This window comes from Pseudochaenichthys georgianus, chromosome 14 (genome assembly GCF_902827115.2).
Source record: "Pseudochaenichthys georgianus chromosome 14, fPseGeo1.2, whole genome shotgun sequence".
NCBI classification, from domain to species: domain Eukaryota; kingdom Metazoa; phylum Chordata; class Actinopteri; order Perciformes; family Channichthyidae; genus Pseudochaenichthys; species Pseudochaenichthys georgianus.
Genome location: NC_047516.1, coordinates 9,594,295 through 9,612,636, shown reverse-complemented (window position 1 = coordinate 9,612,636; position 18,342 = coordinate 9,594,295). Strand labels below are relative to the sequence as shown.

The window sequence follows — 18,342 nt, the reverse complement described above, 5'->3', positions numbered from 1 at the left end:
TAATGACAGGTGAGTACAATGCATGCCTCGATTCGACAGTTGCTTTGCACATAACCACAAAGCAAATATTTACCACTGATTCCTTTATTACATATCACTATGTTTGGCTCTTAAAAAACGTTGTTGCCCTGAGCAGCTGTCCATAAACCAGCCGTCTGATGAACTGACATTTTACTGGATAAACAAGCCACTCAATGAAATTGAGCCATATTTCATAAAACAGACCGGGGGTTTACAGCAGGGCTGCCGATGGAATATAAGAACGGAAGCAGACAGATTATTGTGTGTGGCGATATTTTAAAGACTCCTCTTTTGGACGCAGAAAGGCGTGATCATGGAGGAATAATAAACAAACGGCACACAGTAAAAAAGGTTTCTTCTACTCGGGCAGATTAAAAAGCTTCCCGTGTTAAGACAAAGTTAACAGAGGAAAGGAGGAGCGAGGAGGGCAGTAAATGTGGGACGCTAATAAAAAGCTGCCGTGTTTATGACTTCCTGCTCTCTGAGTTTTAATGAGGAAAGGACATCATTGGGGTCCAGCCGGTGGAGGGGCTGTGCCTCTGAGGGGAAATGTTCTCTTGTTGGGCATGGGGAGGGTTTCTAATAAGGAGTGATTGTGTCTGAGTGTGTCATGTGGCTGGAGTCAAGGCCTTGTAAGAGATCATTCAAATCAATAATAAGCAGAATGTTTTGTGTTGTGTCCTTCAGTCAAGTTGAATCGGTGCGACTTTGAGTCCTAAATGCTTTTGTCTTTGAGCTACTTTAGTACATTTTGAGAAGATTAATTTCTCTTATGGTCAGTAGGAGGACTTCAATATTGTGTCGAGATGGTCAGTGATTTTATTCACATCTGGAGGGCATATGTTTAGATTTGTCAACCTTAACCCCAGTAATAATTACAGCCCCAATTACTCACTAGTTGTCAGACTAGTAGGTCCTCATTAAGTTCAGTCATTTTGCATTTTAGAAAAGTATTTCTCCGACTATTTGTAGTGACTTCTAGTGATTTAGATAAATGGAACTTCTTGCTAACATGCTAGTTTCCCTTTCTGCAGTCTGTTGTTATGCACATGTTTACACATACAAACAAATTGCCAAGAAATAGGCATTCTCCATCAGATACAGAGCTGAGGAAATCAGCTTTTTTCTTACTACTCAAAAGGTGACTGTAACTCTGTTAATTGCGTGCTGTGAGCTTACTCCATTAGTATTAGTCTCTTCATCAACGTTAATTCATTAACTGTACCTGACAGATGAGATGAACAGGATTTAATTACCTTGTGCCGGCCTGGTTGTAATCGACGTTTACGTGTGCATGTGATGCTGCTGAGCTCTCAGCAATAGGAGGAGCAGCAGCGGTTGCTGTGGTAACAGCAAGCGCAGCAGAGCTGGTCCTGGAGCTGCTGCTACACCTGTCGTCCAGCCCGGGGGGGGGCACCGAGTCCACCGAGCAGATACTGGAGCGGGACGAGATCTCGCTGTGACTCGAGTCCGACAGGTTGTCTACTTTCCCCGCTGGCAGGAGAGCGTAACCTGGGCAGGGGAGAGAGGAGCATTTCATCTGTCAGTTATATGCAGATTATAACAATAAATAAACTGAAAATAGGATGGAACGGATGGAAGACTCAAAGAGAGAAAATTACAAAATAAAGACAAATAACTGGCAGTTTATTAAAATATAGAACCTTTTTACCTATAGCGCCTTCTGGAGATTACAGTAAATAATGTTGATCGACTCATCTGGTCATGTTTCTATTTTTTAAGGGAATGTTGGATCCTGACATCACTTCAAATCTACCTGCACTTCAATATGAAAATATATAAAACACCTGTATATATATATATGTATATATATATATATATATGGGGAGACAATTTGACATTTGCGGGCCATATTTAATAGCAAATAGCTCAAAATAACAGATGAGAATCCAAACACCTTTCATTGTCTCTACTGTGTGTCACGTACTTTCTATTAACACTAATACATTATAGCATGTGCTTTCAGAAATAAGTAATGACCAAGTTAAAGTACAGAGACCTTTGTGTGTAAATGACTTTGAAGGCACGGTTGGGTCACAGTTTAAACTTAAACTAACAAACATCTGCTGAACCAACTGCAGAGAAAACAAATTCACCATTAATTCACCATTTTTTGTTAATTAAATAATAATAATAATGGATTACATTTTTTTTTGCATTAAAAATGTGGATCTAAAAGCAAAGTATTGTATACTGGTGTGAATAAGCTGTCTGATCTGACAATTACACATTTAAAGTAATTTGGCTGGACGATGACATTGCAAAACATCCTGAAACGTTATTCCCACAAACAAAGACACTTTTGGGCAAACTCGGAGAACAAACTGAAATGATTTTTCTGATCTGCATCAAATGTCTGCTGAGCAATCTCTCCCACACCTTTCTATAACCTCACTGGATTTCACCCTTTTCTCTCACACTTGATGAATGACATGTAATGACACCACTTGAACAGGCTATGCATTCTTTGTGATCGATCATCAACTCTGACAGAATGTCTCTCTGAAACTGGCTCAATCCTGTCTTTCTTCACTCTCATAATTTACAACACGCTGATCGGTTCTTCCTCTACGTGTCAGACGGTCTTTCTCCTGGTGTGTCAGTCCCTGCAGAGCCACAGGAAGGGGTTGGGGCTGACCGACCTCTTGACCGCTTTCTTTGCCTGTCCCTGTCTCTTATCGTCAGGTGAGGAGGACACACCATCTGCTGCTTCCTCCCCACCTCGAAGATGTGCTACAGCCGTGAGTCTCTCCCTGGACTGACTCCTTTCCCTCAGTATCCTGAACGGGGACATCAGCCTGGTCCTGATGGGGGACTCGGGGGTTCCTGATCTGATTACCTGGGGCTGGGAGAGAGGACTGGGAGTATCTGTCCTTCTCTGTGTAGGACGTCCTGCTTTTACCCTCAGTAGCATTTGCCCTTTATATGTTGGCCCCTGTTTGTTCTCCTGCCTCCCTCTCATGCTCTCTAAAGGAAACAAGCCTCTCTGAACTGTGTCCTCCTGCATCTCCTCCTCTTCTTCCACCTCTTCTGGCTGTCTGTCTCTCTCCCTGCTACCCTCTGGGCTGTCCTGCCGGGTCATCAGTAGGATCCTCTTGTGGAGGACAGCCCCACCTATGCCGTAGCTCCTCAGGCTGATGGTTCCCGTCTTTGTGCTGACGTCGCTGGTCAGTGATGAGGAAGATCCCGACAGGTTCATCTGGCTGGAGTTATGGGACTTGGCCACGCCTCCCACTGAAAAAGGGGGGGGGAATGGAAGTGAGATGAATATAATGGACAATACATAGTTGGATATTTAAAGGGCAACCCCACCTAAATTAAAAATGGTATTTCCATTTCTTAGTAAAGAAGGAAGTATTACGCCTGGAGCTGTTCAATAGACACTGAATGACAATGGGGGCTGATTTTGTGAACCTACATAATGTTTGTTTTTGTTTTTATACTAAACAAGACTTATTCTTTTGTTTTGTCCTCAGTTGTGATTCGAACATGTAGCCATACACTCAATGAACATCTCCCTGGGTGTTCTCAGTGTCATCTAGAACATGTTTCCCTATTCGTTGTGTCATTTTTAAAGGCGTAGCATTTTAGATTTCAGATTTGGAAGAGATTTGTTCCTGTTAATTCAAATGTTTTGACTCTTTTAGACCATAGGAGTAACAAATGACAATAACACGTCACCTTGGGTAAAGAAGAAAATCTTTGTTTCTGGAACTGACCTTTTCGTGGGGAGCCCTGAGGCGACACCGTAGGGCTGGAGTGAAGGGAGGAGATGGTGGAGACGGTGTCATCAGAGGGTCTCTTGGTGCTCCACTCCTCCGATGAGGGCACTGGAGCTTTCTTTATTACCTGGGGAGTGTTGAAGGCTAAGAGACAAAAGAGGAAACAAGAAAGCATGACAATTATAATATATTATCATATAAAGAATATTGATGATCTAAAGCAGGGGTGTCAAACTCAAACACACAGTGGGCCAACATTTAAAAATCGGTACTAGTCGAGGGCCGGACTGGTTCAATGTTTATTGCAAAACGTATTGAAATGAACGTATTGCACATATTAAACCTGGAACTAACAAAGCTTAAATTATTGCCTATAAAAACAACATTACAGATTAAATAATCAGTTGCATTAATTTCTTATGGCTCGATCTGCAGCTTTTCCAGAGTCATTTCTTATGATGACATTTTTCCACAGGCCAACAACAGCTTCAACAAAACTATTTCCCTCAAAGAACAAAACAAACATTCCCTGTTTGTCGCAAGAAAAAAGTACAGAAGGAAACATCCATTAAACTCAGTGTGCTGCTCTGTGATGCTACTTCAAGCCGATACTTGGCATCTCATCTTGGGTGCAAGTTCATCAATGTTTGGGGTCAGGCTCTGAGCGGAGGAGACCCTCAGGATTGAGTGAAGGTGTGCGTGCAATATACCGGCGGGCCAGATCTAATAGTAATTTAAAATGATCCTGCGGGCCGAAATACCAAGGGCCTGATTTGGCCCCCGGGCCTTGAGTTTGACACATGTGCTCTAAAGTATCTTGCAGATGTACTGACTTGGTTGGCCGATGTCCTTGGCTGTGCTCTTCTTCCGGAGAGGGTTCAGAGGGACCTGCACCTGAAGGACTTGGGAGACTCTGTTCTGAGTTTTCCCCGAGGGTAGAGTGGAGCGCAGGGACACCGGAGACATGTCCGACTTCGTGGACCGTCTCTCACTCAGGTTCTTAGACACTGCAGCCACGGGGAGACACAACATGGATTATCAAAATACAATTGTAGGTCATTTTCTTACTTACTGTACCATATTACTATTAAAGTCAAAAGGGCATAACGGATGATAAGATAATATAAGCATCAGATGTAAGAGATCTGTTTTGTTAAATCTGTATACCTTTCAAGAACTAACTTCATTTGATTTTTCAAACAATATCATGTTTATCTTGAGTTTAAGAACCTCAAGACCTGAGCAGAAACCATAACATATATATTTATTGCAGTGATAAAACGCAACATTATCACATATAATAATGATTAAAGCGACACAATTCAGTTTTGAATGTTGCAGAGGATTTACATGATAATCCATTATTTATTTTCTGCAGGACATTTTCAAATACACTAGGTGGCAGTGCAAGTCAATCATTTATATTACAATACAAGTATCTACAGTATATTATATACTCTGATGATCAGTTATTATCCACTTACATTTTTTTAAAATTGTTAAATAAATGTATTTTACCTCCGATTTCATCCAGCATTCAATTTCTCACATATAAAGCATAAATATATTCTGAGTTAGAATACATTATGCAATATGTGTAATGTCCTTCTACTGATGTGTGTACACCAGGTAGGTTAAAGGTCAATGGCATTGGCGCTCTTCTGACATATAAAGATATATTTATGAATAATCTAAAGTAACATAAATATATTTGGACCCTTAAGGTACTGATGCTAAACAGTGAGGTAGTGAGACGGTTTCCTTTACTCACAGGTGCTGTAGGACGGCTCACACTGCAGGGAGCTGAACTGATGCTTCTCCTCGTCTATCTCCACCGTCAGGTTGGACAGGTACTGCTTCACCTTCCTGGCCATCTGAGCGTCTTCGTACAGCTTCTTGGCGTTGAGGAGCGAGCTGCGGCGCACTCGCTTCTTGTGGGCGCCGCCCTGCACGTCCAACATGTTGGAGTTGGTGCTGCCTTGACTCAGAGACCTAATGAGGAGAAAAGAGAGGAAGGAAGAGGAAGGAAGGAAGGAAGGGAAGAAGACAGAGAGGAGACGAGAGGAAGAAAATGAAGGAGAGGGAAAGACAGACATTGGGTTGTGGAGGGAATTTCGAAGAGGTGAGAGTAATGGAGAAAGTGTTGATGGATGGGCAGAAGATAAAAGAGTAAGAAAGATTAAGAATAGAGGAAGATAAATGAACATGAAAGTTTAAAGACAGAAAAAAGAAGGAAGGAGAGAAAGGAAAACAACAATAAGTACAATCACAGATACAACAGGCGCATATCTTTTCTCATCAAATACCTACTCTACTATAAAATCTATCTTTGTGTTGGGGCATAGCATTTTAAAACAGGACCATGCAACTGGGAGGGAGGCAGCTCTCGCTGGTGGGCCATGCTATCACAGAACATTCTGTCAGATGGAGGCAAAAAGGGTTAGGGAACAAAAGATGCACAAGTTCAGATATGGGGAATATTATGCCAGGATGCAAATATGGACAAACAACCGAGTCAAATAGGTTTGGATGGCGGTTCATCCATATATATATAAAGTCTTTTAACTTGCGACCAGCAGCTGACAACACAAGGTCCTTTTAATTATGGTTCTGGAGCCAGTAGTGTTACTTGTTTCATTCTTGTCCATGTTGCCTTGATACGTTTACATTTCATTTTGTGGCTAATCTGACTTTTCATTAAGCAATTCCTTTACTGTTTCCAAACAAAAAAAACTTGGACAAGTAGTCCCCAAAAGGCTTAGAAAATATAGAAACTTGATAATGTATAGACCTATGGATATGATCAAAAAGGTCTCAAGTATGTGACAGATTGACCTTGAGGTGAGATTGTTGGGACAGTTATATTTTTGATAAAATGTACATCATTTAAATATCATTATCTCATATGCACTGTGCATCATAAAAAAACCTCGTTGGGACTATTTGCTGGTTTTGTTGTCTGTAAAGTGTGTTGTCTCTTATTTTCTGCTCTTTTAAATTGTATGCGTGTATAAGGACAAATCACATTTAAAATCACGGCATTAAACACTAGAAATATTTAAATCTTTGTTTGACTTCTTTTCATTCTGTGAATGTGTCTTAACAAACACTGAGGATTATTCCAAGCTCCTATTTGACTCAGACATACAAATCTTATGAACAGGGCAAACAATGAATGGGTAAACGATGGACGCCAGGATGGTTCAGAACTGCAAATGAAGGGTTAATCGCACACAGGCGCAGGCGGACACACATGGACACGATAAAGAAACGGGGGAGGGACATGCAGAGTTTATGGTGGTGGGGATGCAGGGCGGATTGAATTTCTGCTGGTCCGGAACAGGATGGACCCGGTACCAGGAGACACTTACCCTAAACTCTTCCACCTCTTCTTCCTGAAAGCAAGAGGTGTGAAGATTGAAGCGTGACTTTTAGACAAGTTTAGGGGGTCGAAGGGGGGGGGGGGGGACGACAAGACTATGTAGAGGTCATGCCACCACAGACAAACAGAAAATGACTGAAGATGGGAGGACATTTAGACATATGGCTTCTCCCCATATCAACCTGAAGAGTGTGAGGCACGGCCTTGTGCATCGCGCTCTCGTGAAAACAGGTCGTTTCAAACTGTTTTCAATGATGACATAGTGTAAAAAGGAGATATCTTGAGCTTGTAGTGTGAGGGGAGTGCCTGCAGAGGGCAGCCATGCACCGCAGTAGTGACACACACACACACACACACACACACACACACACACACACACACACACACACACACACACACACACACACACACACACACACACACACACACACACACACACACACACACACACACACACACACACACACACACACACACACACACTGAGTGATACCAACTACACACTGGGGTTGGCATCAATTCCCCCTCCCCTTCCAGTCTCTCCATGCCTTTTGTCTTTAGTCTGAGGAAAGCAATCGAGCCGTGGAGCAGACAGGAAGTGAGAGTGAATTGATGGAGCCAGAGCTCGAGTGGTGGTGAGGGATCCAGGGTGGTTGGTGGAGGTAAGGTGCAGTGGTTCCCCTTTCAATCACATTGTAGTAAAGTAGAAGTGAAGGTGTCTGTTTAAAAACCTCTAATCCACCTCCCTATTCTCTCTGCATTCATCACCGTTTTGTAACAGTCTGGCTGATAGGAAACAGGAAGAGTCTGTTTCAAAGATACACATATTTCAAATTAGGTATATTTACTAAACCACAAAACATTGACAATTTGGCTGACGGTAAATCATTTGAAACGCACATCAACTGTTCATCAGACCCTGTGATGATGTTTGACCTGTATCTGTGAAACTGGCTCCAACAGCATCGGTTAAAGCAAATGTCGGTACAAATGTAGAAGAAAAAGGGTTTGAAGCATCTTGGTGTGAAAGCAACCAACCTCTGTCTGAACATGAGGGCGGGGTCCATGTTGGCCGAGGTCAGCCGCACCACGTGTCTGATCTCCTTGGCGATCATCCTCAGCTTCTCAAAGTTCACGAGGCCGTCGACACTGGAGTCATTGCCTGCGAGGACAACACACACACAAGCGCAAACAATGAGCATGAGGTCAGCCCTTAGTGTTAAGATGACGAATGATTTATATTTTGGGACGTTTGCAAGATTTAACTCGCAACAGTAAGTCAAAACTTCAAAGTGAAAATCTCTTTGTTCTGGTCTCTTTCTTGTCAGTCCTCTAGGAGATCAAAGTGCTCTTTCATATCCAGTCGTGCTGGGCCATTTGAGAATGTTGGGCAACTTGCACAATTAGGGAAACTTTCTAACTAAGAGTTCAGCCTGGGTATCTTTGAACTGACTTGATATGTGAAAAGTCAAGATGGGGAAGCCTTAAGCAGAAGTAAACCTCCTGAGTGAGACTGCAATTGACCTTCGGCGCAACACGGAGGAACTAGGGGAAATTGAACCGTGCAGGATGACATGTCAAGTTTCAGAAACTGTCTGTTGATAGGCCAAGCCAAAAGGAAATGTAGCAACATGTTCGTATCCAAAGTAATGCAGAAATGAAGAAGAAATGCCCTCCACAAAGCCATATACCTTCATGTAAGAAGGTGAGGTCCTTCTTGACGACGGGGAACAGGGGGATGATGGGAGGTTGCATGCTCTGGCTGCTCAGCACATTGCGGTACTTTGACATATTCCGGGACGGGTCGAAGACATCCTGCAGGTCTCCGAACAGCTTCTCGTACTTACTGGGCAATTTCTCCCACGAGCTGCGCAGCCGAGCCACGGGAGCCAAGTTCAGCCCGCTAAGTGAGGGAGGAGAGGGGGGAGGAGGGAGGCAGAGATAAATGGGTTACGGTGGGAAAAAGGGAGGGGGAGGATAAAGGTAGAAATGAGGAAAATCGGAGAGGGGAAAGCAGGGTAGAGGAGAAAGAGGAAAGGAGTTTTAGTGTGAATTTACATCCCAATCAAAACCCAATACTGACATCCCAACAATTACTACTTCTACTCAAATCATCTTCGCTTAGCGCGGTCTCCATTTTCCAGAGCGGGAGACCCCCTTAAGGCAATGTCATCTCCGAGCAGACTCATTTAGACAGCTAATAATAATGACTGGCACTGCATTTATTTCTGCTCTCACTTCATCATCTCTCCAGCTCCTCTCCCTCGCTCATCATCATCTGCACCATTTGGGTTTTCTTCACTTTCGTTTTGCAACGTATATTGATGTATATATCTACACGTTTGATTTCTTCTGGAAGAGTATAGATCTCGTTTGTCATACAGTAGGACTATAAAATGAGTATTATACATTGGGGTGATCATGGCTATGTATTTAAATGGTCAATCTGGTATTAATAATATAAATTGAACCAGGTTTATTTTTATAATCTGAATACCTTCTTTTATCCCAATCCGTATATTGAATTATCTTTATTTCTCAGTTTATCACCAGTCCAATAAAAACCCATTGCGAAATCCCCCCCCCCCACACACACACACACACACACACACACACACACACACACACACACACACACACACACACACACACACACACACACACACACACACACACACACACACACACACACACACACACACACACACACACACACACACACACACACACACACACACACACACACACACACACACACACACACACACTTGCAGCAGCACTGTCCCTGGGTATGCATCAGAGAGCCATATGTGCGAAGACCTCCTTCTGGGAGGAGGAGTGTAAAGGGACATGGAGGTCAGACCCTTCTGCTCTGAAGTGTCTTCTCCAGCAGCAAACAGAGGGTCACCGTCCTCCAGATGTGGTACCACACGACCCCACTTAGCTTGTCCATTATGTATTATGTATTTTCCAAACGATAATCTCTTCTAATATACAGAAATAACACAGTGACGGTTATTGCAGAACTGCATCGTCATGCTTTTACATTTAAATGCTGCAGTAACAATGAACACAATACCCTCTTAGGATTATTTATAACACTGCAACATTAACAGGGTGAAGCTGCAGCAAGAGCATGACGTGCTGTTTCTGAATAATGACTCTTTGGTCTGGGACCAAACCCACACTCCCAACTTCCTGATTAGACATTGACATATATGTTGAGCTTAAACACAATCACATGCCCAAGTTTATCCCTAAGACAGACTGATGGCGCTCCCTAACGTTGGTTTCTACCCCCTTTAAAAAGGGACACGGCACATAAATCATCAGCTCCGTCTGAAAGCCATGTGAGGCCAAACCACAGAAGTCAGAGGGAATAACACTAGCAACAAACAATAAGTGTAAACGTTGCTATGGGACTCGTGTTTTGAACGCTGTAGGGTTGCAGAGACAGAATGTGTGGTTTGGGGGAAATCAGCTCATTTTGCACGATAGCTGCCAGAGGGGTGACTGCTGAGAGAACCCTGTCTGCTGCAACTGAGGCACATGGGGAACATGATGAAAGAACATGTCACCGCACTTCATTCAGGAAACACACACACACACACACACACACACACACACACACACACACACACACACACACACACACACACACACACACACACACACACACACACACACACACACACACACACACACACACACACACACACACACACACACACACACACACACACACACACACACACACACACACACACACACACACACACACACACACCTGATGATAGCGAACATGGAGTTGAAGTTCTTGCACTCTCTGCAGTGCAGGGAGATCTTGATGTAGTGTTTGATGGTCTTCATCCTCTTCAGGGCGTTGGGCTCCCTCAGGATCTCCGTGGCCACCCAGAAGGTCTCCTGATTTATCACCTCCTCAAACTGTTTCAGATTACCGCTTCCCAGCGACGAGTCCAGTTTAAACAAGTCGTCCACATATCTGGGACAAACCAGGACAAAGACTATAAAAAAATACTTTCAAAAGAGTCCAACCATCAGGGTTTCTTTAGTTCAGGGGAAATATGACACATATGTTTCAGCTTGTCTCTTTTTGTCGATTGTAAAGCATCCTATGATTTGAAACTGTAATACTAATATGGTTTTTCAGTCATAATGATGTACTCTTCCTGCTGTAAGCCAATTTAAACGTTAGATGACTACATACTCTGTGGACTCGATGTTCCTGAAGAGCTCAAAGTCTCTCATGGACAGCTGGGCGGCGACCTCCATGGTGCTGAGCTGCAGCAGAGTGATCTGACTCTCTCTGAGGAGGTCCTGAGCATCGTCGTCCGAACACAACGTCTCCGTCTCCATGTTGTTCTTCAGGTAGTACCTTCGGGGGAGGAGGACAGAGGGACAGAGGATAAGATGTTGGATTTGGAGCAATACTATCAAGTAAAAGTACTGTTCCTACTTTGACCATGTTTAAAATGTGAGAAAGGTTTAACAGAGGGATGTAGTTTAGCTTTTTCTATAGTGGGTACTGCTGTGGAGTGTCAAAATGAAAACACTGAAACAATGACTTCAATACATGTATATGTCAACAGATTTCACACAACTGCTTTAGGTTGATTATAAGCTAGAGTATTAACATGACATAATACATTTCATTAAAGCCAAGGTTTCAGTTTTTTCAGTGCACATGACACGATCCTGCATGAAATAAAGGTGTTTAGAAACTATATTTATAGTCATCTTCCTAATAAGTTATCGTAAAAGTGTATAATAATTGAAAACTAAACAAATAATAAGAGGAATGTCTATGTCTAAGCTATCTCAGAGTATTTTTAGAGCGGATGCAGTTAGTTTTGCAGTACCCTCAGATGCTCTCACAAAGGCTGCAGAGGCAGACAGGTGGGTGGACACCATCTGGTGTTCTAGCACCAGATAAATAAAGCTTACAGTTATAGTTTACCCTGCGCTAAAGAAGGAGAGGAGAGATGAGCTCTCAGCAAAAGAGAGGTAAGAAAGACGACAGGTGCATGAGTGTTCTGCGAGTGCTTCCAACAGCAGGCCATCCCTCTTATGTTGTTGTGTTTTTCCAGTATGTGTGAACCCCCCCAAACCCCCCCCCATGGTGGTGTGTGTGTGTGTGTGTGAGAGTGCATGTGTGTGTGTGTGTGCTGAGCAATATGTCTCCTAGCAGCATCTATATGTTGTTGGGCTGCGTGAACAAGGCTTGCTATTGGCTAGTCCCATGCCCTGTTAGCCTGCCTGTCAATCATCAGCTGCAGTGAGGGAGAGGAGGAGGAGGCGAGATACAGAGAGAGAAAATCAAGTCTCTATATATGTACTACTCCTGATAAATACATCCACTGTGAGTACGCAAACATCCTGCTGACACTGCGTTATGCGTTTGTATATCAAAATACTGCCAAAAATGAGAGAAAAAAGGAACGTAAAGAACCAATTTCTCACTGAAGGGCAATTTCTTCCCACTGCAGCCCAGCCATCCACCAGGAACACGGGAAAGTGTTCCCATAAGTGCCCTCTGAAAGTGTGTGTCCATAGGTGTCTGCTAGGACTCCCTGGTAAGAGTGTGTGTGTGTGTATACTGTAGATGCATGTAAATAAAGTCTGTTAATGCTAAAAAGTACTGCCGTGTAAACAGGAAGTTTGCATGTCTGTATGGGTATGGATGGGATGGCTGCATGTTTAGGGGGGGGGGGGGGGACTGTCTGCATTAATATCTTTGTATGTGCCTGTGTGCATTTGAGTGTGTTTATGAATTATTCCAGAAGGGCCATGCTGTCTGCTGAGGCCTCCGCCCCTGATAGAGGATGAAATATTCATGCTAACCTAGTTGGGAGAGGACTGATGGGGGACCACGGGAGACAAGGAGAGGGGGAGAGAACTGTGAAAAAGCAGGCCGAGGAGCCGTTTTAAAGCAGACTTCACGGCCGCGGTCCAATTACCCTTTACTGTACGTCCCACTAACTTTCATCTGAAAAGGGAATATATCAGCCATCAAGATGACAAAGAGATGGGAGAAAAACAAACTAGCAATGGCGCAAAGTGTCCTTAAATGTTCCACCTACTATGTGGAGATAAGTCGCCAATAAAGTGAACATTTTCAAGATGAAACACAACAGGAATGTATCATCCCTGATGGTTAGGCGTTAGGAAATATCCCTTAACCAGCATCTAAACTGTTGTTTTTCTTTATTTAAGGAACGCCAGCATGTGTTATGTTAGAAGTAGCAGCTTAAGATGTTCTCCAACACTTTTTAAGGGGGAAAATACAACTTGATTTATCCTTTGACTGAACTAGGACAGTGGCTCTTCATCCTGCCGCTCAGCACTTGGAGTCCTGCTGGCTGCAGCCGAGCCACTTACTCAGAAACTCATTTACACCTCGGAAATGTTCACCGCATAATCACATCACAGAGTGGCACCCGTATCACCAGCAGCAGCGTTGAGAACCAGTGCTCTACAAGAAGTGAATCAATATATACGTGTTGTACAAACTGTGGGATGGTGTGAAGTCTGTTAGTAGGAAGATATGACATCACCTTAAACTCTTGCACAGTGTAGCCTATTACCAGAACATACTCGCAGTAGTCGTATCAAATTCTGAGCTCAGTGTGGTCTTCCGTAAATCCGAACCCATTCAAATATAATGACAAAAAAAAGGAAGGAAAATGTTGCAGGATTCTGGTTTAAAATTAAATCGCAGTGGGTCTTTCAAGACTTCAACGCAACATATACATTCACAAATGTTCTGTTCTGCTTCCAGCTGCCTTTTGTCCAATTCCCTACAGTGGATCCACTATAAATGCATGCCCAACATGTTATCCATGACCAATATGCTTCCCTTAGCATGCAATAGTGTTGCTTTCGACTTTATTTTGGTGTTCTTGTTTGTTGCCTTGTGTACTTTCATTTACAAACACAGAAACACACAGTATAGACGACTAAAACCACTGTCTGAGGCTTAGGTTTAGTGTCCTTGGGCAAGACACTTCACCCTAATTTGGGTTAGGGTTAGAAGACACTTCACCCTAATTTGCTCCTGTGGGTATTGTCCACAGTAGTAACTGTTACATGTCTAATATGTGTAATATATAATGTAAAGCGTTTGAGTATTTGGAAAAGCGCTCTAATACAAATGTAATGAATTATTATTATTATTATTATTAAAGCACCAGTCAACCAGTTCTCGGTATGAGATTTTCCAGAATAATGTGTGCGTTTCCGACCTGCCGTTGAGCTGGATCCGATCAGCCAGTTTGGAGAGCTGGTCGGGGAGGCGGCGCTGTTTTATGACTCCCTCCGGACTGACTGACACCTCACAGAGGGAGTAGGTCTCGGGTGCTGACACCAGGCCGAACTCGTTGACAGTGTGTGAGACCACATCCTTGGCGGTGGTGTCCTTACTGATGATGATGTAGCAGCTCTGCTGGTCGGCCTTAAACACCCGGATCACCTGGTCTGGGATATCTGAGAGCGAAGAGGAAATAGAAGAGGAGAGTTGTCAGTGACCAATTACAGTTGAGCTGATGGGTACTGTATCTGAAGGCCAATACCGTAACATATGTCAATAATGCAATACAACTAAATGGAATGAAGTCTACGACAATAAAACAGTCATTTAAAAGCATTTTTGTAATTCTTGGCATTAACTTTGTCTGGGTAATCTACCAATAATGTGATTGTTACTAAATGTGGTCAGCCGAGTCGTGGAATGATATTAAGTTATGGTTTCCATATTCTATTTTCATTACATTATGGAGGGTTTCAAGTGACAAGACTTCTTCTACTGTGAGCAGATCTGCTGAGCGGGCACCTCTCCTGCCAAGACGTCTTGGTGTAAAACCAAAACAAAGACACAATGGTTTCTGGTGTTACAGTATCCAAGTATTTACATTCAGCAACGGCATTACTAAATTATCCTACTCTCCAGTCAAATCATAACACTGTTTCTTTATCTAATTTCCAGCCTGGCTGTAAATTCAGTCAGTCTTTCATTGAAGCCAATGTTCTAGGAGACTAGCATGATGGCTCTATGGATATTTGTCTTCCAACGGCAACATCTCTACAATAGTTTGATAACATAATTGACATGTTTTATGTTGTAGAACTCTACAAGGCTGCGGAAATGACAATGCTCACATATAAAAGTACAGAACACACAGAGTTGTACTTGTTTTTATACTGTGCATCAGCACAAACCTGGGGCTATGTGTACCCACAGCAAGATCAATTACAAAGCATCTTTCACATTTACACTTTAATCTTTTTGAGCCTCACTAAAGCTTAAGCAAGACAGAAAAATAAGGACGCATGCACTTAGAAAGGCAAAGGAAACATTCTTTAAGCTGCATAACAACCGTAGAGGAAGCAGGAATCTTACAGCAAGCATGCTTGTAGGTTAAATCAAATACATGTTAAACCTTGACTTCCACACATTATCCTCTCTAACTTCGTTTAGGTGTTGTGACCCATTGTTCTTTGGTTTGTTTTGCTATGTAATAATAACATTTGAGTTAGGAATTACAATCTATTCCTGTCACTTATTTCGCTTAACTTAAGACAACTATTATTAGATAGAATAAAAGAGTAATTTAAGATCATAAAAATGTACAGATGAACAAAAGAAAATAAATGAAACCCACATTCTTCTTAATGTTATTAATAATTTAAACTTGAATCATTATCTTCAACGTATGATGTAATGTAGCAATTAAAAAGCGATGAATGCAGAAGTGGATAATTCATTAAATAAAAATCAACAAGAATAAAAGTGCATCTTCTCTAATGATGTAAGCTGCCGTACTAGATTAGTGTTTATTTTATATGTTCAATATTAAGAGGGACACATAAAAGCTTGAATGTTAGTGGTGATGCTGGAGCAGCTGCACGCGACTCACTTGGTGGTAAATAATGGAAAGCTCTCCCCTGAGTCAAACACTGCATTAAAGATCGCTGTGTTTGAGTAAGGAAGAGGGTACGGCCCATTAGCCACAGGCAGCCGAGGAGCTTTAAAACAATGAGTCATGGACGCTGCACGGAGACAAGTGGAGAGGGAGTCCGACAGACCAGATACAGCTGTCATACACATAGTGTGTGTGAGAGAGTGTGTGTTGAGTTGGATAACATTAACTGAAATTGGAAGGGGATCATGAAGAGACCGAAGCATCGACAGAAATACAAAAGCTGAGTTGGACTAGTTCAAATAGATTTGAATGCAAATAACAGTCATTTCTTCCTGTTAAACCAGGCAGAGAAGGGTTAAAGTCATCGCCATTGTCTGATCTGACTCTGGGGATCTTTCGGTGTGTGTGTGTGTGTGTGTGTGTGTGTGTGTGTGTGTGTGTGTGTGTGTGTGTGTGTGTGTGTGTGTTTAATGCAATTTCAGCTGACAGATAATTTACATATACATTATTTATTTAGACGTCTATTTTCAATGCATAGTTACAGTGTTTCAAAGTCTTATTTCTTCAAGCTTTGTTTAATGGATTCTTTTAACTTTTATATTTTGCAGTCATTGGTTCCTTCAATGTCAACATATTGATGTTTTGATATGGCCAATGTTGGTTATGAATGATCTCTCTATGGACTGGGAGCTTATTGATTTAAATCACATGACATATGCACTTGATATGACGAGTGACATGATCACTGACTGTTTGCCTGAAGAAGGCAATGATTCCTAAAAGCAAACCTACACATGTGGCACCACAGGAATACGTGTGTCATTGTCTGTGTTGCTGCAGTCTGAAAGCTCCTCTCTGTTTATGTGCAGCATGGTGGCTGAGTGGCGATGGAGGGTTGAGAGGAGGCTAAATGCTTTGTGTCTCATTAGCTTTGATTTGTGATTAAGGTGTGGGAGGCTCTGGGCTAAATAGCTGGCTATAATATCCGGGGGGCTTAATCGTGTTTAATCCTCTGGATGAGCTGCAACCTGACCTGCACACAGGAGGATAATCATTGCCCATGCAGCCACACATCCAATCAATTATCACCTTTATTAAAGTATCATTTCTTTTCATCAACAGCAGAGAGCGTATTCACGGTCTGAAGCCAAAGGGGAATTCTATACAGGAGGGAAAAAAACCGTCTTCCTGGGTTTTTTGCAAACACAGCACTAAAAGAGGCAAAACACTTCCCACAAGCCTCAGTTTACTCCTCGCCCTTCGATGCCAAAGCATTTCCCAGTTACTCCATCATACAGTCGGAAGACATAAATCTAGCGAGAACGCATACAAAGCAGCAGAGTGCAGGGCGTGAGAGCCGGAGGAGTGGAGAGGAGAGGGAGCAGAGCAGCTGGAGTTAACACCAGAGCTCGGAGAAATAAACTCAATTAGAAAAGTTCTATTAATGCATATTTAATGTAAATCTAATCTACACATTCTATCTGCAATGTCCCCTTTGCTGTAATTATGTAAATATCCCCGCTGTGGGACGAATAAAGGATTTCTTATTCGGATATTTCCTCTTTAGTGCGAGCCTCAGAGCTATTTTATGTCTTATTGTTTCAACCAAAACTACTGACAAAACGGATCTTTTCTTCATTCTGTAGCCAGAGCTTGAAACTACTCATGCCTTCCAAACACACACTATAAATCCATATGGCCTCATTAGGTGCCATACTCTTTGTAGCTCCTTGTTGTGTCAGTGGCTGGAAGGGTGTGTCGGAGTCAGTGTGTGATTGACAGCAGCCTGCGGGTTCTCTTCCTCCCGCAGCAGTGCAGAGACCAAGTAAACACATTTGCCCTGTAGCTTACAAGCAGTGGGCAGACAATGTGGTTAGTGGTGTTGAAGAGTGAGGCCTTCCTCAGAATCTAACCTGGCCTGAGTGACGTTTTTACAGGAACGTTTACGTGCTGTTTAACGTGCTGCAGCCGAGGAAACAATTAACTGTATAGCCTGAAACACTGCCATTAGTATTTTCCCCTGGAGAACGTTTGTTTGTCTGTTAGACAGCCTATGACTAGGACGGCGTGATTGCAGCCTTATGGAATTATGGTTTCGAACGAAGCAATTTCATTGTCCCTTTTGGTGGAAGTTCTCAATCTAAGGAGACTGAATTATTAAACAAAAAGTGAATTCCCAAACAGTGGGGGCACCATCATGAAAGAAAAACGATTTATATATATATAAAATATGAATTTCTTTCTTTAGGTAACAGCA

General features: G+C 42.6%; 1 protein-coding gene across 7 annotated transcripts in view; it reads right to left on the bottom strand.

The window, feature by feature from the left end:
* Positions 1–18,342, bottom strand: part of LOC117458269 (rap guanine nucleotide exchange factor 6-like) — a 162,377-nt gene that overhangs the window by 5,485 nt on the left and 138,550 nt on the right. For 4 of the 7 annotated variants that reach the window (XM_034098636.2, XM_034098637.2, XM_034098634.2 and 1 more), the window contains 11 exons: positions 14,409–14,649; positions 11,375–11,542; positions 10,934–11,149; positions 8,838–9,049; positions 8,185–8,308; positions 7,136–7,159; positions 5,536–5,756; positions 4,598–4,771; positions 3,762–3,908; positions 3,157–3,276; positions 1,278–1,533 (listed from right to left, as the gene is read on the bottom strand). In XM_034098636.2, the coding sequence (XP_033954527.1) occupies positions 1,278–1,533; positions 3,157–3,276; positions 3,762–3,908; positions 4,598–4,771; positions 5,536–5,756; positions 7,136–7,159; positions 8,185–8,308; positions 8,838–9,049; positions 10,934–11,149; positions 11,375–11,542; positions 14,409–14,649 (1,903 nt within the window). The remainder of the gene's footprint in view (positions 1–1,277; positions 1,534–3,156; positions 3,277–3,761; positions 3,909–4,597; positions 4,772–5,535; positions 5,757–7,135; positions 7,160–8,184; positions 8,309–8,837; positions 9,050–10,933; positions 11,150–11,374; positions 11,543–14,408; positions 14,650–18,342) is intronic. The other 3 variants (XM_034098639.2, XM_034098640.2, XM_071205561.1) reach the window with 1 other exon arrangement.